The following is a 24,324-nucleotide window of genomic DNA, read 5'->3' on the forward strand; positions in this document are numbered from 1 at the left end:
TGCAAATGGATTCAAATGAGTCTGCTAGTCACTCTGAGCAGCACTGGACGAAAGGCAAATTGCAAACGTAAACTTAGTGGCTTCTCTTTCATTCTCTTCTTTCTAGTGGCGAGACCGTGGGCTTTGCATGCCGGTCAAAGATTCCTCGCACCCCTGACATTGACGCAGGCAGCACTGGCAGGTCTCGCCTGGCCCCCCAGTTCTCCAACAGCGAGCCCCAGCAGAGCGCCAGCCGGCCCGGGTCGACAGGGGGCTCCGGGGGGCGGCCCAGCCCACTGAGTAAGTCATGCTCTCAACTTTCCCATCAAAACCAATACTCTCAAATTGTCTCTCAAACAAAACTTGTGTGCATTTATCTTATCTATGGGATCAGTCACCAATCCCACCCATGTTTGAAGACTATCCCTGTGAATCCCTTTTTAATGTACATCCAATGGTTGCTTCACATTTTGTATGTGTGCAGTATAAGTACACACGCCTTTTGTACTTTTACTCTCATGTGTACCATATGTTGTGTAACATCATTGCGAGCTCTCATGTATAAAGCAAATACACTGATGACAGGCCATTACTTACAATGATTTTACTATGGTCAAAGAGTGTTAACATTTCCGGTTCAGATTACCCTATAATTATTTAACAGGCGCATTAACTGTTTTGCTTAATTTATTAGTTGCGTTAACGATTTTTTTTTAATACTTTTGAGAACTAATTTGGGGAAAAAAATTATTTGAGAAATGATTTGTTAATCAATTTAAAGTTTTATAATTGCTGTGTTTTTAGATGCTAAATAAATGCAATCCAGTAACTGGCCTTAACAATATATTAAATTATTAATACTTAAAAAAAGAAAACAAACTAAAACATTTTTTTTTTTTAAATGTACTGTAACATATTTCATTCATTAATTTAATGTGATAATGACAAAATGAATCATAATGTGAGTAATTTGTTTAGGAATCAAACTGCACAGGTTGCAATAATGTATTTGATTCACTAAAAAGAACCAGATTATAAAATTAATTTGTTCAGATTAGATTACACTGATGGTGCTGAATGTTTTTGGTTCATTAAAAAGAGCCGGCTCATAGGAGTCATTCTTTCAGGAATCAGACATCACTGCTTGTGCTGTACACTTGTGATTCACTGAACTGCCTCATAACACTATATATTAATTACAGTATATTTATTTACACACACAAACTTGCATCTTTATGTAGACTTTCCATAGACGTAATGATTTTTACTGTTAAAACTGTATATTTTATCCCCCTACACTAACCCTACACTTTTGTAATATTTGTATTAATATTGTGATACACAACATTTACACAATTCACTTTTTACAGTACATTCACTCGTACACTATTTACAAACAGAAAATATGCACTGAAGTTTAAGTTCAAAACCTCTATTTTTCTTGCTAGGTATTTTTTGTCTCTCATTTTGTTCTTCATAAAACATGTTTTACCTTGTACTTTTACTTGATTTACCCCATAGAAATCACATTTGAACTATGAAAGGAGTTTACTGGAACAAGTTTATGGAAATCTAGAAGTTTAGGTTGACCGGTGTTCCCAGAGTATTTGATTTCAGGAGGAAAAGCTTAGTTTACACAAGTTTTTACAGGTTAAGCTCAGCTTTTTACATGAAGTGATAAATTAAAGTAAAATTATGAACAGTAAATAATAGCGTGAAGTAAATCTTTGAAGGAAAGTCATTGAAGATTATATTAGAAAAAAGAGAGATTACTATTAATGCAAATATGGAGATATTTGACTTGAGATAAGGGAACACTTTAACGTGTCTTTATTTATTTACTCTCTCATTCAAGTCGTTTGTTCTTGTTTTTATTGGAACAGATGTCAAGCAGTATGAAGCACAGCTGCAGAACAGCTGAGTGTGTTATGACGTCAAAGGACAAGTGTGTCTTGGAGATTGACAAAGGCGTCCTTAAATGTGCATTAACATATTTTAATTAGCTGATTAAAGTGAAGGGTTCTTGGTTTAACAAGTTATTCTTAGTAGTATAAAGTGAGTAATCATTTTATTCTGATCAGATTTGGGTTTGGGTTCCATTCTGCGTAAATTACAATTTGGACAAATACATTTACAAATATTAATTTAGCAGATGCTTTTATCTAAGGTCACTTGCAATTGAGGCACATAAATGTCATTCTCCTGAAGTAAATGTAAACTAAATCTCAGTGGTCTTCTGGGTGGTTGCTAGGGCTTTCTGGGTTGTACCTAGGTGATTGAAAGGTTGTTCTAGGGGTGCTATAGTGTTCTTAGTTGTTGCTAGGTCATTCTGGGTGATTTATAGAGTGTTCTGTGTGGTTGCTAGGTGTTTGGGTTGTTGGTAGGTGGTTTCTAGGGCATTCTGGGTGATTGATACAGTGTTCTGTGTGGTTGCTAGGTGGTTGCTAGGTGTTTGGGTCGTTGGTAGGTGGTTTCTAGAGAAATCTGGTTGATTGATTGAGTGTTCTGTGTGGTTGCTAGGTGTTTGGGTCGTTGGTAGGTTGTTTCTAGGGCATTCTGGGTGATTGATACAGTGTTCTGGGTGGTTGCTAGGTGTTTGGGTCGTTGGTAGGTGGTTTCTAGGGCATTCTGGGTGATTGATACAGTGTTCTGGGTGGTTGCTAGGTGTTTGGGTCGTTGGTAGGTGGTTTCTAGATAAATCTGATTGATATATAGTGTTCTGGGTGGTTGCTAGGTATCTGGGTCGTTGTTGGTAGGTTGTTTCTAGGGCATTCTGGGTGATTGATACAGTGTTCTGGGTGGTTGCTAGGTGGTTTGGTTGTTGGTAGGTGGTTTCTAGGGCATTCTGGGTGATTGATACAGTGTTCTGTGTGGTTGCTATGTTTTTGGGTTGTTGGTAGGTGGTTTCTAGATAAATCTGATTGATATAAAGGGCCCTATCTTGCACCCAGCGCAATTGACTTTGTACACCAACGCATGTATCATTCCTATTTTGCACCCGCGCACAGCGGACTTTTCCCTCCACAGACGCACGTCGGTTAACTAAGAAATACATTTGCGCTTCCCGGGGCAGTTCAGCGCAAAGAGGAGGCGTGTTCCGGCGCAAACGTTCCCTCATGCTATTTTGCAGGTTTAGAAAACAATTCCGCCACTGGCCGAAAAAAACTAGTTTAAAGTCAGTGGCATGTTATTCATATACTATTTTAAGGGCGCATGCTTGGCCATAATCAATGTAGCGTGTGCACAACGCGCAACACTTTCATTCTCTCATCTACACAGAAGCAGCAGTTTTCATTTTTGCAAATCATACATTATTACGATAGATAGATTGATAGATAGATAGATAGATAGATAGATAGATAGATAGATAGATAGATAGATAGATAGATAGATAGATAGATAGATAGATAGATAGATAGATAGATAGATAGATAGATAGATAGACAGTTTATTATAAAGGCATACATCTAGCTTACACATTTACCCAAATTATCATACGCCTGTTTAACCGAAGTTAATTTGGGTGTGTTTCTCCATCCCCAACGTCACTTCTCTGTCTTTTACGGCCCTGACGAGAACGTCGGTCTCCTCGGCTGTGAACCGCTCCTCGCGTGCGCCTGGCAAATCCGCCGTTATAATAGGAATCCGCTTTAGAACAAGCGCGCCTGCTCTTAGAGGGAATGTGAGATGACGCTCTGATTGGTTTATTTCACGTTACGCCCAAACCACACCTATGAATAATGAAGCTACTTCAGACCAACCCATTTTAGATTTGCGTCGGGCGCAAGAGTAATTTATAATTACCCGCCGGTATAATAGCAACAGCGCCCAAGACCCAAAGTTACTTGCGAAACGCAAGCTTGATACTTGCGTTTCAGATCGTTAAAATAGGGCCCATAGAGTGTTCTGGGTGGTTGTTAGGTGTTTGGGTCGTTGTTAGGTGGTTTCTAGATAAATCTGATTGATATAGAGTGTTCTGGGTGGTTGCTAGGTGTTTGGGTCGTTGGTAGGTTGTTTCTAGGGCATTCTGGGTGATTGATACAGCGTTCTGGGTGGTTGCTATGTGTTTGGGTTGTTGGTAGGTGGTTTCTAGATAAATCTGGTTGATTTATAAAGTGTTCTGTGTGGTTGCTATGTGTTTGGGTTGTTGGTAGGTGGTTTCTAGATAAATCTGATTGATATATAGAGTGTTCTGGGTGGTTGCTAGGTGTTTGGGTCGTTGGTAGGTTGTTTCTAGGGCATTCTGGGTGATTGATACAGCATTCTGTGTGGTTGCTATGTGTTTGGGTTGTTGGTAGGTTGTTTCTAGGGCATTCTGGGTGATTAATACAGCGTTCTGGGTGGTTGCTATGTGTTTGGGTTGTTGGTAGGTGGTTTCTAGATAAATCTGGTTGATTTATAGAGTGTTCTGTGTGGTTGCTATGTGTTTGGGTTGTTGGTAGGTGGTTTCTAGATAAATCTGATTGATATATAGAGTGTTCTGGGTGGTTGCTAGGTGTTTGGGTCGTTGGTAGGTTGTTTCTAGGGCATTCTGGGTGATTGATACAGCATTCTGTGTGGTTGCTATGTGTTTGGGTTGTTGGTAGGTTGTTTCTAGGGCATTCTGGGTGATTAATACAGCGTTCTGGGTGGTTGCTATGTGTTTGGGTTGTTGGTAGGTGGTTTCTAGATAAATCTGGTTGATTTATAGAGTGTTCTGTGTGGTTGCTATGTGTTTGGGTTGTTGGTAGGTGGTTTCTAGATAAATCTGATTGATATATAGAGTGTTCTGGGTGGTTGCCAGGTGTTTGGGTCGTTGGTAGGTTGTTTCTAGGGCATGCTGGGTGATTGGTACAGCATTCTGTGTGGTTGCTATGTGTTTGGGTTGTTGGTAGGTGGTTTCTAGATAAATCTGATTGATATATAGAGTGTTCTGGGTGGTTGCTAGGTGTTTGGGTCGTTGGTAGGTTGTTTCTAGGGCATTCTGGGTGGTTGCTAGGTGTTTGGGTTGTTGGTAGGTGGTTTCTAGATAAATCTGGTTGATTTATAGAGTGTTCTGTGTGGTTGCTATGTGTTTGGGTTGTTGGTAGGTGGTTTCTAGATAAATCTGGTTGATTTATAGAGTGTTCTGTGTGGTTGCTATGTGTTTGGGTTGTTGGTAGGTGGTTTCTAGATAAATCTGATTGATATATAGAGTGTTCTGGGTGGTTGCTAGGTTTTTGGGTCGTTGGTAGGTTGTTTCTAGGGCATTCTGGGTGATTGATACAGCGTTCTGGGTGGTTGCTATGTGTTTGGGTTGTTGGTAGGTGGTTTCAAGATAAATCTGGTTGATTTATAGAATGTTCTGTGTGGTTGGTATGTGTTTGGGTTGTTGGTAGGTGGTTTCTAGATAAATCTGATTGATATATAGAGTGTTCTGGGTGGTTGCTAGGTGTTTGGGTCGTTGGTAGGTTGTTTCTAGGGCATTATGGGTGATTGAAACAGCGTTCTGGGTGGTTGCTAGGTGTTTGAGTTGTTTGTAGGTGGTTTCTTGAGAAATCTGGTTGATATAGAGTGTTCTGGGTGGTTGTTAGGTGTTTGGGTTGTTGGTAGGTGGTTTCTAGATAAATCTGATTGACATATAGAGTGTTCTGGGTGGTTGCTAGGTGTTTGGGTCATTGGTAGGTTGTTTCTAGGGCATTATGGGTGATTGATACAGCGTTCTGGGTGGTTGCTAGGTGTTTGAGTTGTTTGTAGGTGGTTTCTTGAGAAATCTGGTTGATATATAGAGTGTTCTGGGTGGTTGTTAGGTGTTTGGGTTGTTGGTAGGTGGTTTCTAGATAAATCTGATTGACATATAGAGTGTTCTGGGTGGTTGCTAGGTGTTTGGGTCATTGGTAGGTTGTTTCTAGGGCATTATGGGTGATTGATACAGCGTTCTGGGTGGTTGCTAGGTGTTTGAGTTGTTTGTAGGTGGTTTCTTGAGAAATCTGGTTGATATATAGAGTGTTCTGGGTGGTTGCTAGGTGTTTGGGTTGTTGGTAGGTGGTTTCTAGATAAATCTGATTGATATATAGAGTGTTCTGGGTGGTTGCTTGGTGTTTGGGTCGTTGGTAGGTGGTTTCTAGATAAATCTGATTGATATATAGAGTGTTCTGGGTGGTTGCTTGGTGTTTGGGTCGTTGGTAGGTGGTAGGTGGTTTCTAGATAAATCTGATTGATATATAGAGTGTTCTGGGTGGTTGTTAGGTGTTTGGGTCGTTGTTAGGTGGTTTCTAGGGCATTCTGGGTGATACAGCGTTATGGGTGGTTGCTAGGTGTTTGGGTCGTTGCTAGGTGGTTTATATGGCATTCTGGGTGATTGAAACGGCGTTCTGGGTGGTTGCTAGGTGTTTGGGTTGTTGGTAAGTGGTTTCTAGATAAATCTGATTGATATATATAGAGTGTTCTGGGTGGTTGTTAGGTGTTTGGGTCGTTGTTAGGTGGTTTCTAGGGCATTCTGGGTGATACAGCGTTATGGGTGGTTGCTAGGTGTTTGGGTCGTTGGTAGGTTGTTTCTAGGGCATTATGGGTGATTGAAACAGCGTTCTGGGTGGTTGCTAGGTGTTTGAGTTGTTTGTAGGTGGTTTCTTGAGAAATCTGGTTGATATAGAGTGTTCTGGGTGGTTGTTAGGTGTTTGGGTTGTTGGTAGGTGGTTTCTAGATAAATCTGATTGACATATAGAGTGTTCTGGGTGGTTGCTAGGTGTTTGGGTCATTGGTAGGTTGTTTCTAGGGCATTATGGGTGATTGATACAGCGTTCTGGGTGGTTGCTAGGTGTTTGAGTTGTTTGTAGGTGGTTTCTTGAGAAATCTGGTTGATATATAGAGTGTTCTGGGTGGTTGCTAGGTGTTTGGGTTGTTGGTAGGTGGTTTCTAGATAAATCTGATTGATATATAGAGTGTTCTGGGTGGTTGCTTGGTGTTTGGGTCGTTGGTAGGTGGTTTCTAGATAAATCTGATTGATATATAGAGTGTTCTGGGTGGTTGCTTGGTGTTTGGGTCGTTGGTAGGTGGTAGGTGGTTTCTAGATAAATCTGATTGATATATTGAGTGTTCTGGGTGGTTGTTAGGTGTTTGGGTCGTTGTTAGGTGGTTTCTAGGGCATTCTGGGTGATACAGCGTTATGGGTGGTTGCTAGGTGTTTGGGTCGTTGCTAGGTGGTTTATATGGCATTCTGGGTGATTGAAACGGCGTTCTGGGTGGTTGCTAGGTGTTTGGGTTGTTGGTAAGTGGTTTCTAGATAAATCTGATTGATATATATAGAGTGTTCTGGGTGGTTGTTAGGTGTTTGGGTCGTTGTTAGGTGGTTTCTAGGGCATTCTGGGTGATACAGCGTTATGGGTGGTTGCTAGGTGTTTGGGTCGTTGCTAGGTGGTTTATATGGCATTCTGGGTGATTGAAACGGCGTTCTGGGTGGTTGCTAGGTGTTTGGGTTGTTGGTAAGTGGTTTCTAGATAAATCTGATTGATATATAGAGTGTTCTGGGTGGTTGCTAGGTGTTTGGGTCGTTGCTAGGTGGTTTATATGGCATTCTGGGTGATTGAAACGGCGTTCTGGGTGGTTGCTAGGTGTTTGGGTTGTTGGTAAGTGGTTTCTAGATAAATCTGATTGATATATAGAGTGTTCTGGGTGGTTGCTATGTGTTTGGGTTGTTGGTAGGTGGTTTCAAGATAAATCTGGTTGATTTATAGAATGTTCTGTGTGGTTGGTATGTGTTTGGGTTGTTGGTAGGTGGTTTCTAGATAAATCTGATTGATATATAGAGTGTTCTGGGTGGTTGCTAGGTGTTTGGGTAGTTGGTAGGTTGTTTCTAGGGCATTATGGGTGATTGATACAGCGTTCTGGGTGGTTGCTAGGTGTTTGGGTTGTTTGTAGGTGGTTTCTTGAGAAATCTGGTTGATATATAGAGTGTTCTGGGTGGTTGCTAGGTGTTTGGGTTGTTGGTAGGTGGTTTCTAGATAAATCTGATTGATATATAGAGTGTTCTGGGTGGTTGCTTGGTGTTTGGGTCGTTGGTAGGTGGTTTAGATAAATCTGATATATAGAGTGTTCTGGGTGGTTGCTTGGTGTTTGGGTCGTTGGTAGGTGGTTTCTAGATAAATCTGGTTGATATATAGAGTGTTCTGGGTGGTTGCTTGGTGTTTGGGTCGTTGGTAGGTGGTTTCTAGATAAATCTGATTGATATATAGAGTGTTCTGTGTGGTTGTTAGGTGTTTGGGTCGTTGTTAGGTGGTTTCTAGGGCATTCTGGGTGATACAGCGTTATGGGTGGTTGCTAGGTGTTTGGGTCATTGGTAGGTGGTTTATATGGCATTCTGGGTGATTGAAACGGCGTTCTGGGTGGTTGCTAGGTGTTTGGGTCGTTGGTAGGTGGTTTATATGGCATTCTGGGTGATTTGAAACAGTGTTCTGGGTGGTTGCTAGGTGTTTGGGTCGTTGGTAGGTGGTTTATATGGCATTCTGGGTGATTGAAACAGCGTTCTGGGTGGTTGCTAGGTGTTTGGGTTGTTGGTAAGTGGTTTCTAGAGAAATCTGGTTGATTAATAGAGTGTTCTGGCTGGTTGCTATGTGTTTGGGTTGTTGGTAGGTGGTTTCTAATTGTTGATTGATCATTGTTCTGGACGGTTGCCTAGGTATTCTGGATTGTTGCTAGAGTGGTCTTGGTTGTTGCTACAGTGTTTTGGGTGGTTGCTAATGTGTTCTGGTTTTGCTAACACATTCAGAGTGATTGATAGGTGTTCTGGGTGAAGGGAAGGGTGTTTAATTTGTTGCCTTGTGGTTGCGAGGGCGTGTTCTGGGTTATTAGGTTATTAGGGTGTTCTGGCGGTTGTTTGATTGCTAGGTTGTTGGTACAGTGTTTTCGGTTGTTGCTAAGGTGTTTGACTTGTTGCTACAGTGTTTTTGGTGCTTTAGGGCATTCTTAGTTGTTGCTACAGTGTTCTGGGTTGTTTTTGTAGGTGTTTTGTTAGGGCATTCTGTGTGATTGATAGGGTGTTTTGGGTGGTTGCTAAGGTATTATGGGTGGTTGCTAAGGTGTTCGGGGTTGTTGCTGAGCAGTTGCTATTGTGTTCTGGGTGATTTATAGGGTGTTTTAGATTGCATCTGTGTTCTGGCTTGTTGCTAGATGTTTACAGGGTTATTAGTTGGTTGCTAAAGTGTTGTGGATGGTTGCCAGGGCGTTGTTGTGTGGTTGCTAAGTTGTTTTTGTCGCACATAACTTTATTTTAACAGTTGTGGTTATGTGCAAGTAACATTAAAACAGTCATTCTGTCTTGACATTACAATGTCATAATTTACTCAATTACTGTAAATGCATGTATTATTACTGTATAAAGTTACAGGGTTACACTATTTTAGGGTGTCCTTGTTGCAGTGTAATACATTTAATTACTGAGTAATAATTAATCAGGATTAGGGTTTGGTTTATGGTCAGTTGCATGCAATTATGCATAATTTAGGGGTGTGCAGCGGAGCCAAGATCTGTATTTGTATCTGTATCTGTAACAATCTCAAAATTATTCGGATCTGTATCCGGATAAAACTGGAAGTGGGCGGGGCTTTACCCGGAAGTTCGTACAATTACTTGAGAAGACCGTAGTCTGTGGTTTTACAGCCTATCTGTTTTCTTTGCAGTTATCACTGAACAAATATACCTTGTATAACAGATAAAATAATATTTTTTTTATGATTATAACATGTATTTAAATATCTTCTAACTGTCGAAGCCGATAGCCTCGTATTGGCAATGCTGGTTTCTGAGACGCGCAGAGACAGAACGCACATACGGCTGTTTGATTTGCGATCTTCCTGTGCTTATTCCATTCATTCGTGTATCATATTATAAAATTATATAAAATTGTAGAACATGTGAATGATGTAGTATTTCAGTTGATTTACTCTTGCCAAGCTCTGATTTCTATGAAACACATGGAAAGGCAACAGCAACAGCATATCAAACATTTTATATCCATTCCACTATGAGGTCTGTCTTTCAGAAATGAGAATGGAATTACAGTAGACTTGCCCATAGTGCATTTGATGGTGACTTCCTGCCTGATGCATTACTGGAAAATCAATTATCCTCTATAATGCACACATGGTCAAAGCTCCACATTATGGTTAGTTCCTGTTAAGGGCTCCATCTTTTTATCTCACCGATCGTAATATTACAAATTGGAAGAGGCACTCAGTGTGTCTGTTCCGACCACAATCTGATCAGTTAAGACCACGAGGAATATGGCTATTGAACTAAGAATACAACATTACCCAATGTGAGATCACTGCTAGAAGGGTGAAGCTCACAAAACCGGTCAAGAACATTTATGGGTCATATTTTGTCTCAAAATTATGGCTTTTTTATTTTTAATCAAATTAATTACATAAATTACAGAAAAGCCCTCGGATAAAAATGATTCAAAGACATTGCATGGTTGTAGCAGATGAAAAAAATAATTTAATAGACGATAAAATAAACAACAAAATAGTCCAACTTGGGGAGGGAAAATACTGCTGTGTTCTGTACTGTCATTGTTCCGATTGTGGAAAAATATTATTATTACTTATTTTTATGTACGGGTCAAAAAGCATTATATTTGTGTTCATTTGTAGCACTTTTTTAAAGAATTGCACCAAATTTACATTTGATATTGACGAACAAAAATGTTAGCCTTTATTTTTATAATTTCAGTTTTCACGTTACGTGCTTTTGTCATTTTATTAGTTTTCATATATATTTATATATAGTTTTTATTTATTTCCATTTAATAATTTTAGTGCTTCAACGTATGCTTATTTCAGTTTATTGCCAAGCCAACATTTCGAATTTTTAATTCATTGTTTACATTTTTCAACTAATATTTATTTTATTTATATTTCATTTCAGCCTCATTTCAATTAACAGAATTTAATAAACAGAAGTTTATTAGTTTATTATATATATATATATATATATATATATATATATATATATCATTCCCAATGACATATATATATATGCACACACACTAATTTATTATTAGTAAATAATATTACATTATTATTATTAATATTATTATTATTTTAATTGTATGTATTAAAAAATCTCAATGACATTAAAACAGTGATATATTATTTAAATTGTAAAAATGTATTGTATTTATTGAATTTACAATGATTGTAATGAATGATAAATGGAAAATAATGAGCATTTTTGGTAAAATATTTTCACAATTTAAAAAAACGTAATGCTCTTAAACAAAATCTCTATGGAAAATGTAATTTTTTATTTGTTGTTTTTTGGATATTTCTTATGCATGTTGTATTTCACCATATGATCCTGATGCCATTCTGTTGTGCATTTGAATACATCATCATATTATGTATCTGGTATTTGAATAACCATCTGAAATATGATGATGATGATTTACCTCTCCATAGCCCCGTCTAAGGGGTTTACTCAGAAATCCAATTGTCTTTTACATTTCATTATGTTCTTATTCTTATCACCTGCAATTATAGATATAAAGAGATAACAAAATTGCAAAAGAATGCATTAACGACTAATTAAAGTGGCTAGTTATAAACATGACACACACGTTTATTATGCTCCACACCTTCTTTTCACCTTCCAGGCAGCCAGTTGAACAGAAAGTGAAAAAGGGAAGCTTTCAGCAGAAGCCTATCGCCAGAGGAGCATCCAGCTTCCTGTAACAGCATCCAAATTTCTTATCAGGCCGTGGGCCTGTAGAACAAAGCTGAGGATTGTGGCTCCTGAGGACCTTTCAGCCCCTGCCACAGAGCGCCTCTGTAACACAACACACTTCAGCAATCATCACAACAAGTACTTTCATTATCCCACAACCTTCCAAACGCCTGCTGCTCCACTCCGGCTTTGTTACTCGTGAACCTCGACCACCCTCACTCAGAGGAAGCAGATGTATTTAAAAACATAGAAGAATGAAAGTGTTTTCACTCAATGTTAATTGTGTTTTCTGTATCGCACTCATGGTTTTATTGTTGTTGCAGCTTATGTAACCTTGTTTCAGCTAGCCTGCAGAGTCGTACAACTTCAAATTCACTTGTAGTTTGTTTTGCATGATTGTGCTGTGTAAAATAGACCTGATGGAGGAAACTAACACAGGTAACTTTGAACTTCCAGATTGATGTTTGGATATGTATTTTGCCATTTTAAAATTAGCTTTGTGCTTTAAAGTGTTTTGAAGTCATAGATTGTGAATATTTTTTTACATTAAATATAATACATTTTATACAAAAATAAAATGTCCTGTTGTGTCATATTATTTAGGCATGTTGACATGATCAAGACGATCTGCTGAGGTTCAAACTGAGCTTGAGAATGGAGAAATAAGGTGATTTAAGTGACTTTGAACATGGCATGAATGGCTGTTGGTGTCAGACGGGCTGGTGTGAGTATTTCAGAAACTGCTGATTTACTGGGATTGTCACGCACAACCATCTCTAGGGTTTAGAGAGAATATACTGGAGAAGATATCCAGTGAGCGGCAGTTCTATGGGAGAAAATGCCTTGTTGATGCCAGAGGTCAGAGGAGAATGACCAGTCTGGTCTGAGCTGATAGAAAAGTAACAGAAACTCAAATAAGCACTTGTTACAACCAAGGTCTGCAGAGAGCATCTCTGAACGCTCAACACGTCCAACCTTGAAGCAGAAGAGCATCTCTGAACGCTCAACACACCAAACCTTGAAGCAGAAGAGCATCTCTGAACGCTAAACACGTCAAACCTTGAAGCAGAAGAACATCTCTGAACGCTCAACACATCAAACCTTGAAGCAGAAGAGCATCTCTGAACGATCAACACATCAAACCTTGAAGCAGAAGAGCATCTCTGAACGATCAACACATCAAACCTTGAAGCAGAAGAGCATCTCTGAACGTTCAACACGTCAAACCTTGAAGCAGAAGAGCATCTCTGAACACTCAACACGTCAAACCTTGAAGCAGAAGAGCATCTCTGAACGATCAACACATCAAACCTTGAAGCAGAAGAGCATCTCTGAACACTCAACACGTCCAACCTTGAAGCAGAAGAGCATCTCTGAACGATCAACACATCAAACCTTGAAGCAGAAGAGCATCTCTGAACGTTCAACACGTCAAACCTTGAAGCAGAAGAGCATCTCTGAACGATCAACACATCAAACCTTGAAGCAGAAGAGCATCTCTGAACGATCAACACATCAAACCTTGAAGCAGAAGAGCATCTCTGAACGATCAACACATCAAACCTTGAAGCAGAAGAGCATCTCTGAACGCTCAACACATCAAACCTTGAAGCAGAAGAGCATCCCTGAACGCTCAACACATCAAACCTTGAAGCAGAAGAGCATCCCTGAACGCTCAACACATCAAACCTTGAAGCAGAAGAGCATCTCTGAACGTTCAACACATCAAACCTTGAAGCAGAAGAGCATCTCTGAACGTTCAACACGTCAAACCTTGAAGCAGAAGAGCATCTCTGAACGCTCAACACGTCCAACCTTGAAGCAGAAGAGCATCTCTGAACGCTCAACACGTCAAACCTTGAAGCAGAAGAGCATCTCTGAACGCTCAACACGTCAAACCTTGAAGCAGAAGAGCATCTCTGAACGCTCAACACGTCAAACCTTGAAGCAGAAGAGCATCTCTGAACGATCAACACGTCAAACCTTGAACCAGAAGAACATCTCTGAACGTTCAACACGTCCAACCTTGAAGCAGAAGAGCAACTCTGAACGATCAACACGTCAAACCTTGAAGCAGAAGAGCATCTCTGAACGATCAACACGTCCAACCTTGAAGCAGAAGAGCATCTCTGAACGATCAACACATCAAACCTTGAAGCAGAAGAGCAACTCTGAACGATCAACACATCAAACCTTGAAGCAGAAGAGCATCTCTGAACGTTCAACACATCAAACCTTGAAGCAGAAGAGCATCTCTGAACGCTCAACACGTCAAACCTTGAAGCAGAAGAGCATCCCTGAACGCTCAACACATCAAACCTTGAAGCAGAAGAGCATCTCTGAACACACAACACGTCAAACCTTGAAGCAGAAGAGCATCCCAACCTGGAGTCCTCGCTCCCCTGAGGGGGAACTTGTATGCTTTGAGGTCAAATATGGATACGACAAACCTTTTCATACAGTTTCTAGGAATGCTCCAAATGATCAGCCACTGATCAGAACCAATTGATAATTACTTCCTTTACTTCAGGTTTCAGAACCTCTGGCTTACAGCAGCAGAAGACACACACTGTCAGCTCAGAACAGTAAAATGAGGCTACAATTCACACTGACTCACCAAAACTGGACAATAGAAGATTGCAAAAATGTTGCCTGGCCTGATGAGTCTCGATTTCTGCTGCAACATTCAGATGGTCGGGTCAAAAATTAGTGTAAACATCATGAAAGCATGGGTCCATCCTGCCTTGAATCAGCGGTTCAGGCTGCTGGTGGTTTAATAGTGTATTGGATATTTTCTTGGCACACTTAGTATCAATTGAGCATTGTTAAAACACCACAGTCTACCTGAGTATTGTTGCTGACTGTGTCCACCCCTTAATGACCACAGTGTATCATCCTCTGATGGCTACTTCCAGCAGGATAACAGGCCATGTCACAAAAGCTCAAATCATCTCAAACTGGTTTCTCGAGCATGACAGTGAGTTCACTGAACTCAAATGGCCTCCACAATCACCAGATCTCAATACAGTCGAGCAGCTTTGGGATGTGGTGGAACGGGAGATTCACATCATGGATGAGCAGCCAACAAATCTGCACTCTTGACTGTGCTTGTTATATCGTTTAAAGATATTAAAGGCAAAAGGCTTATTGAGATGTCAAAGTTGTTATATTGGTTATGTTGTGTAATACGTTCCTACCAGACAGTTTTTTTTTTTCCCATAATATTTTGATCACAACTGGCAGCAGATGAGAAGTCCTACTGCGTGTCACGTCTTTCCCCAGTTGGTCTGAACATCTGCGCAAATCATAACAGTGTTGAAACCTCAAGCGTGTCTATGTACACTATAGCTGTGTCCCAATGTGAAGGCTGCATCACGTAGCCTTCGTAGGATTGCCTAATTGCGCAACAGGTGCTCCCGATCACCGCTCCTGGCGCCAAGCAACGGTGCGAGAGGACTGCTGCCATCCTGATAATTCATGTGATATAATTGAGTACACAGCTATGGAGCCAGAACTGGCTATTGTCATTTTTATGTTTTATATTTTACTGGAGGACATGGTGAGGATGTTTCAGCCCCGGCGCTGCCATGGCCAGATAAATTAAGCTGGTTTGCTGCATCCCAATTCAGAGGCTGCGTCCTGAACTGGCGGATTACACTTTAAACTGTTCAAGTATTGGGTGTTTACTTACGTAAATAATGTAATGATATATGAAAATAAAATAAAACTTACATAGGCCTATATTTATATATATATATATATATAAATATATATAAGGCCTATATAAAATAAAAATACAATTCTCAAAGGTTCAAATGTTCACTTATCTTACCTTGATGCGATTTTGTAGGCTAAGTGTATTATTTTTATTATGTACACAAATGGACCATGGTGAACATACAGGTTTTCAACCCTGTTTGAATATAAAACCGAATATTGAACATTGAATATTACTCCCGCTCGTCATTGTCAGTCGATTTTGCCGGGGCTTCAGACCCGAATGTTTTGAGTGTGGCCCCGAATGTATTTTGAAAAGTTGACTGACAAATATGAAACCCGGACAATAGCCTATGTAAACTCCCGAAATCATAAGTTGCCTTATTTCATTGTGCTTTGGCTTGTTGAAATCTCTCACACAGAGACGCACCACGTGAGTGATTTCAGCCTATCCTAGAATATCTCCAGGATTTGCGCGCAACAGCAAACAATCTCACAGCAATTAAAAAAAATAAAGTCAGCACCGCCGCACAGTCCTCTGTCAGAAGAGATGTTTTCAGGCTATATGCAGGGGCGTTTCTAGGTTTTAAAAACGTCAGGGGCTGAGCCCGAAACATCAGGGGCTGGGGTTATAAGATTTCAGCAACTTTTTTCTTTCTTGAGTTAATAAATGTTTTTGGCACTAATCAAAGAAGAAAACCAACTTTTTCTAACTTCTAACTTTTAAAAAGAAAAAAGTTGCTGAAACCAATCTTTAATGCTAATATATAAATTGCTCATTTGCCTCTGGACACAAAACGATTGCACTGGTGTTTGACTGAAATGTAACATCTATGCAAAATAATCCTTGAAAGATTTCTCATTTACGGCCTGTATTCCTGTTTGGAAGATGTGATTGTGTATTGTCAACAATAAGCAGAAACATTCTGCATTTCCATTTTGTACTGTGGATCATTCATTACAACATTTATCCTCATTCTCATGGTTACGAATCTGTTATCTGCTTGACAAATAATTTATGCTACTGCCCACTGACATGCTTTTAAAGCTATTGTTATCCAATTTTTTGGGCCTTCAAACACCTTAAAATGCACATATGTAGGTCCGAGAAATCCACATTTTAGAACCCCCCCCCCAATACCTCACATTTCAATGCGTGTGTTTGTGTGGTAATGTGGGCTGGTGTGGCTACAGTGCCAGGGCTGAATTTTCGAACCAGTCTGCCCCCTGCATATAGGCCCCGTAAAGAAATTGTCATTTTCAGACCGCAATTTAATCAATTGAGCTGTCTGCTCCTTGCTCCCTGAAACAATTCTTAAACTAATATTAGCACAAGTTTTGCCTCGAACCACCTGACAAATGAAGCCACGCAATGGTGACGAAGGAGTTAAGATGAAGTTTATAAGAAAGAAAAACTTGTGGCTTTTAACTCTGGTTTCGCTAGCTATTTGAGTAAATGAAAACATAGTACTTACATTTAAATGTGAAATTGCCGTCCACCACCGAACTCTCGGCCGCAATTTTTTTTAAAATAAAAATGCTGTCGTCACCGGCGCGCAATGACTTATGGGGTAGGATAGGCCACTAAGGATCCATTTATGTATTTGGCGTCGCTTTTGAACCAGGGAAGCCTTCGTCGCGCCACGATGACGCAACCGGCCTGCGAATACGGCCTTCGAAGGATGGAGAATTGATTGGGACATCCTTCGTCGCGCCGCTGTGACGCAATCGGCCTTCAAATACGGACTTCGGAGGATGCAGCCTTCGCATTGGGACACAGCTCATGTCTGTAATGCTTCTATTTTGGGTTCATTAATCCACTTTCTGTCTTTTGTTCTCTTATTCCACATATTGAGTTACCTGTCTGCCCTCAAAATATCGTGTTTATGAAGTACCTGATTTGAATAAATGGTAAGTGAATGTTAAGCAGTCTTCTCTAGAGGAAGGTACTAACAATAACTGGCTTGTTTGAGTATAACATCAAAGGCCCACAATGACACTGTCATTTCCTGAAGTAAATGTGAGTGCATATAAAAAGTCCATTCGACATAGTCAAGGAGGGACCTGAACCATCCCTAGAGATTTTAATGTGGGCTCTTTTGACATGGGCCAATCATTTTGACATGGGCCGGAAACCATTCAGGACACTCAAGCAAATGTAGAGCAACATGTTCAAATCCATTCAGAGCTAATGGACTGCTGGGTTGTTTATAACAATCACCCAGGACACCCTAGCAAATGCAATGCAATGCTACCCCCACTTTGCAATGGCAGTGAGTTTCAAAGCAAACACTGACACCACTCACATTTTCTTCAGTAAATGTAGTTTAACTAAAGTGACTAATGTGTTTTATTTGGCAGTGCTTCGCTATCTAACCGTCCACACGTGTAAACCCAACAGTTCTGACGACAGCACTGTTTCTCCAGCTTCCTGCATGGTGCGCTACACAAACAGGACAAAAACAGCACTGAAAAACAGGAATTATTTAATCTAACTTCAGCTGTGCCCCACAATCCTCTCTTCCTTTCGTTCTCCCTCCATTTCCTGCTGTATTCTGGCTGTCATGGTCTGTCCATGTGCATCCTGTGCTTCAGGGGGATTTTTCCTGTATCCCCCCCAACCCCCCCACCTTTGACCTGAAAATGGTTAAGTCCCTCTGTTTCTGTCTCCTAAAACAACAACTCCTTTGCCACCAGTTTTTGGCAGACAAGTGTGCCCTACAGATTATATTGTCCAATCTGACCTGTGGCCTCTTGGGAACGAGGAAGTCCAAATGAAAGTTATTTGTTAATGATGGACGAAACTGGGCTTGTCTTAGCAGATCCCAAAGCAAGGTTGCAGAGTTACCAGATCAGGAGATGTCAAGGTAGGGTAAGAATGGCAGTGTCCTTTTAGCGGAAACTGTCCTGCTTACAGAGCGTTGTGCTCTTTGGAACAGAATTCCTGGTGAGGTTAGACTTGTCCACAGGGGACGAGCCCTCTGGACATGTTTTTATGACTCAAGCTGAGCTCGGCATGATGGAGTACCAAACATCTGAATCCTCAGCTGTGTTGTACCTTACATTTGCAGATTTCCTGCAGGCCTTGGCATTGTGACAACCCTATATACAAAAGCTTGGAAAAAAAACTTGTAATTCAATCTGTAATTCTGAACATTTATGTAAAACCTTTATTTAAATATTAATGGCAGTTTCATCTTCCAAAAAAGTGTTATAGTAAGAATGGAATCACAATTTAGGGATTTTCACCCTGCACTTAATCTCAGGTTATTATCATTCCAAACCTCGCATTGAACCCCAGGTAAAGGAACATTTCACACTTGTAATTCAGAAGTGGGGTTAGCAATGCTTTTTACCCAGGGTAATGAAACCCTGCTCCGGAACAGAGTTAGCACCGCTTTTAACCCAGGGTAATGAAACCCTGCTCTGGAGCAGAGTTAGCATCGCTTTTAACCCAGGGTAATGAAACCCTACTCTGGAGCAGAGTTAGCACCACTTTTAACCCAGGGTAATGAAACCCTGCTCCGGAACAGAGTTAGCACCGCTTTTAACCCAGGGTAATGAAACCCTGCTCCGGAACAGAGTTAGCACCACTTTTAACCCAGGGTAATGAAACCCGGCTCCGGAGGAGAGTTAGCATCGCTTTTAACCCAGGGTAATGAAACCCTGCTCCGGAACAGAGTTAGCACCACTTTTAACCCAGGGTAATGAAACCCGGCTCCGGAGGAGAGTTAGCATCGCTTTTAACCCAGGGTAATGAAACCCTGCTCCGGAACAGAGTTAGCACCACTTTTAACCCAGGGTAATGAAACCCGGCTCCGGAGGAGAGTTAGCATCGCTTTTAACCCAGGGTAATGAAACCCTGCTCCGGAACAGAGTTAGCACCACTTTTAACCCAGTGTAATGAAACCCTGCTCCGGAACAGTTAGCACCGCTTTTAACCCAGGGTAATGAAACCCTGCTCCGGAACAGACTTAGCACCACTTTTAACCCAGGGTAATGAAACCCGGCTCTGGAGGAGAGTTAGCATCGCTTTTAACCCAGGGTAATGAAACCCTGCTCTGGAACAGAGTTAGCTCCGCTTTTAACCCAAGGTAATGAAACCCTGCTCCGGAACAGAGTTAGCACCACTTTTAACCCAGGGTAATGAAACCCTGCTCCGGAACAGTAAGCACCGCTTTTAACCCAGGGTAATGAAACCCTGCTCTGGAACAGAGTTAGCTCCGCTTTTAACCCAAGGTAATGAAACCCTGCTCCGGAACAGAGTTAGCATCACTTTTAACCCAGGGTAATGAAACCCTGCTCCGGAACAGTTAGCACCGCTTTTAACCCAGGGTAATGAAACCCTGCTCCGGAACTGAGTTCGCACCGCTTTTGCAGTGTTAACCCCGCATCGGTGTTCCAAACTTGTACAATGTGAAACAATGCGGTATTAGAATGTTATTACTTGATGCTTAGCAACAGACAACCAATCGCATGCCTTATATTCAAGTGTTTTTGACAGTGAAGGAAACACAGCACGTTGTATAAACAGTAATGTACTAACGTACTATATATGTACAGTAATGTAGTATAGTAATCACTGTAAAGCTGCTTATCACTGTAAAGCTACTTTGAAACAATATATTATATAAAGCACTATATAAATAGAGGTGACTTGACTTAATGTCAGCATTAGATGGGAAATAATATCAAATGGTGACAAAAGGAGTGACGAATAGATTTTTTCATTCTCACCTTTATAGTCTGAAAAGAGCATTCTGGGGCCGGTTGCATAAACATAGCCATTATGTTATATTAGTTTTAGTATGATCCAGTAGTAGTTAGTCAGGGGCAGTCAGTCTTACTTTTCTGTATGAAATTAGGCCAATCTATGTTTTTATGTAACTGATTTAAAAAAGTCTTGTAAAACTAGTCTTAGCGATTGATGCAACCAGTCCCAGGTTAAACTTGATAGCACAGTCGGCAATACATAATATGGGTATTCACAAAGCCTTTATCTAAACATATCGTCTCTGGTTACGCACATAACCTCTGTTCCCTAAGATGAGTGAACGAGACATTGCGTTTGCTAATGCTTATGGGGAAACGCATGCAGCGTTCGTCCAGTCAGTGACACTGACACAGCAAATTAGGACGTTATCCCAGGGTTTACAAATGTACAATGTTAACCCCAGGTCAATGACGTGCAGTGTGAAATGTGATAACCCAGGGATCTGTTTACCCGGGGTGTAGCATGGCCCAGTGTTAAAGTGTGAGAAACACTCTTATGTTGTTTCAAACCTGGATGTTTAATGGTCATTGAATCATTTCAAGGTTCACTAGGTAGTGCGCAAGTGCCAAATGTGTCAGCCCGTGCTCATGGTCAGTGGAGTGTGCTTTGAAGGGCTTTGAACTGTGCACTAAAAGGATGTGGAATGTGGAAAATGTACGAAAAGAGACTTCCCATGTCCGCGTTGCACTCCGGCTCATCCATGTCAATGTAACGCAGATGTCTTCGTCAGCAGAGTCCACCTTTTAACTACACACACCATCCTCGCGTGGCAAGGACTTGTGCACGGACGACAATGTATGCACCAGTGATTCGAGCATTTGGTCCACTAGGTAGTCCGTATGCACTGGACAGAGCAGAATGATGATCCGTTTTCCACTCTGGCTCAGGAACGGTCCACGTGACTTGTGCACAACATTTGCATGCAACCCACGCTGAATGCATCAATCCCAGCTTACGGTCAGTGGAGTAGTGTACCTTGGAATGGCTTCCACACTCAACTGTTCACTAGATGGAGTGGAAAATATGCAATAGGATACTTCCCATGTCCATGTTTCGCTCCGGCTCTCGGACGGTCTACAAGACCCACATTTCATCATCATTACAGTCCGCTGACGTCCACACACTCCATCCACATGCAACACTGATTCTGTATCATCGTGTACAACAGCGCATGCACGAGTGATTTAAACGGTTGAAAACAAAGGTTCACTAAGTAGTGTGTTACGTATGCACTGAACAATGGAGTGTACTTTAAATGTCGTCCACACTCAACCGTGCGCTAGGATGAGCCGTGTAAGTGACCTAACTTGGAGCACTTTACATAGGCTTTGTCATACAAATAGTGTATTGACCAACGTTTTTTCCAGAAAGTTAATCGCAGTGCATTCTGGGAAAAAACAGACAATTCTGCTTTAGATTTAGGCTTTTAGGCTTAATGTTGCTTCGTACCATGACTGTAGGACATCTATCTCTGAAATGTGTGTGTGTGTGTGTGTGTGTGTGTGTGCTTACGTCAGCCAGAGACTGCTCAGGAAGGACCAGAGGAAGGCATCCATGTTGTATTAGTGCAAATGCCAAATGTTATCTTCTTCCTTTGTGAAACACAGACCAAAGGCTTCCAGATGACCCAGATGTCTGTAGTTTGTCCACAGATTCTCTCTGACGAGACGGCAACCTCTGCATCTGCATATAACATCTGTATAATAGAAGAAAGTGTACCAGTTACCTTGAATCACATGCACCTTGTAAGCCAATCATATTGTGAGACTATTTTACGCCTTCATTCATATGAATTTGTAATATCTCATTTGCAGTTTTCCGTATGATCTGCTTATGCCTCACTGATGTTTAGTTTTAGGGGTAGACCTTCATGCTTACTTTATACACACACACACTCACTGGACACTTTATTAGGCACACCTGTTCAGCTGCTCATTAACGCAAAAATATCTAATCAGCCAATCATATTGCAGCAACTCAATGCATTTAGGGCATGTTTACACGACAACGATACGCTTAAAACGGATACGTTTTTCTTTTGAGTTTTCCGCGTACAGACGCACGCCATTGTCAAAACGATCCTCGTTCACACGAATCCGCGAAAACGACTAAAAACGCTGTATTCTGCTGCCAGGCCAGTAGATGGCGATGAAACACTATGGACTGAACACGTAATACGCATGTGCATGCCGGTTTCAAACGTTTCCGTTTTTTATTTAAACGAACGGCCAAAACGCGTAATTTTTTTTACGTGTTTAGTTGAAAACGGTGTCGTGTAAACAGGCCCTCGGGCATGCAGACATGATCGTGATTATCCTGCAGCAACATTCAGATGGTCGGGTCAGAATTTGGAAACACTGTTCCATCGTTAATGAATAACTACGCATTAAAACATTAAAGGGATAGTTCACTCAAAAATGAAAATTCTGTCATCATTTACTCACCCTCAAGTTGTTTCAAACCTGTAAGAATTTCTTTTTTTCTGCTGAACACAAAAGAAGATATTTTGAAAAATGTCTGTAACCAAACAGTTGATGGACCCATAGTAGGGAAAAATAAATAAAAATACTATGGAAGTCAATGGGGTCCATCAACTGTCTGGTTACAGACATTTTTCAAAATATCTTCTTTTGTGTTCAGCAGAAAAAAAGAAATTCTTACAGGTTTGAAACAACTTGAGTGTGAGTAAATGATGACAGAATTTTCCATATTTGGGTGAACTATCCCTTTAAGGACGGATCAGCTTTATAAAGTGTTGCGGAACATTTTTATGATGGATTCTGGGTCAGTGGTTAAACCATAAAATCGAAACATAAAAGGCAAAAAAAATAAAATAAAATGAAGACAAAAGATTCCAAGTGTTAATGTGACCTTCTCATAACAAACAGGAAAAAAATGGACATCATCCAAGGAACACAAAAGCACCCAAAGAAAGGGTTGGAGAAACTAAACCCAGGTTGGGACGTGAGAACTGAGTCTGTTATCAGTAAAGCACACCGCCGGCTCAGATAAACACGGCTGATGGAGTGTCCTCGAGCACGCTGACATTGAGGGCCCTTCACCGCCACACTCTCAAACCTGCCAATGCACTTCAATGAAAACACGACGCTTGATTTGTCAAATTAATAAAAATCTGATGATCATTGTTGCATTTTGCACTCTGTTGCTGACTCTCTTTCCCATGCCAGGCAACTCTACGGACACCTGGACAGTGACTCATAATGTGCAGCTGGTTTCCTCATATTGTCCTTTGCCTTTATTTCCATGACTAAACAGCTAAACGCACTGGTGCACTATAGGGAGGGCAATCTTTCTTGCTTAAGCCAAGTCATTGGATGCACTGTTGCCTTGATCATTCCTTTTAGGGTACTACTTTAAAGCACACTTTGTGTTTCAAAATATATGATGATCAAATTTTATTTATTTATTTTCTTAAATATTGAAAGAGCAATATATGAAAAAAAAAAAGAAAAAAAAATCTGGCATTTGATAAATGTATAAATCTTGTTTTATTTAGCTTTATTACTATATATACACACTCCTCCTCCAGTAGAGGCTTTGCTTTATGTGTGTGCAAATGCAAATGGTTGAATCAACAACAGAATAATACAAGAAGTACACTTACTCTGATGCAAAAACCTGCGTCATCTTTTTCTTATATGTATTTTTCTTGTTTTTATATAGCCTACTATACATCAAAAATGTTATATAATTAAATATCAAAGTTACTTCAAGGTGCCAGAAAAAGATGACGCAGGTTTTTGCATCAGAGTAAGTGTACTTGTATTATCCTGCTGTTGATTCAACCATTTCCATTTGCACACACATAAAGCAAAGCCTCTACTGGAGGAGGAGTGTTTGACGCTCAACTGTTTGGCAATGTAGTGATATACGTCAATTCATAAATCCAGACCTAAGCATTGTGGATATTAGAGAAATACTTGCAATTTTACTTCAGACCACTGGGGTTAAATTCGCACAGGTTCGGATTAAGTATAAACAAATAGGCTATATCAGATGTAAAATCCACTTTTGCATTTCTTTCAACAAAAGAGTTGACCCTTGAGAGTTATATATATATATATATATGTATATATATAAAACAAAATGAACTTATCATCATTTTGAGCTAGCTCAGTTGTGCCTGAAGTTAAAGCAACGATATTATATTTTCA

At 40.5% G+C, this 24,324-nt stretch overlaps 1 protein-coding gene across 4 annotated transcripts in view; it reads left to right on the forward strand.

Annotated features, from left to right (window-relative positions):
• Window positions 1–12,226, forward strand: part of armc9 (armadillo repeat containing 9) — a 53,436-nt gene extending 41,210 nt beyond the window's left edge. For all 4 annotated transcript variants that reach the window (XM_084415756.1, XM_084415757.1, XM_084415754.1 and 1 more), the window contains 2 exons: window positions 107–279; window positions 11,588–12,226. In XM_084415756.1, the coding sequence (XP_084271882.1) occupies window positions 107–279; window positions 11,588–11,610 (196 nt within the window). In that variant the 3' untranslated portion in view covers window positions 11,611–12,226. The remainder of the gene's footprint in view (window positions 1–106; window positions 280–11,587) is intronic.
• The last annotated feature ends 12,098 nt before the right edge of the window (window positions 12,227–24,324 follow it).

Source organism: Rutilus rutilus, assembly GCF_951802725.1.
Source record: "Rutilus rutilus genome assembly, chromosome: 8".
Classification (NCBI taxonomy): Eukaryota; Metazoa; Chordata; class Actinopteri; order Cypriniformes; family Leuciscidae; genus Rutilus; species Rutilus rutilus.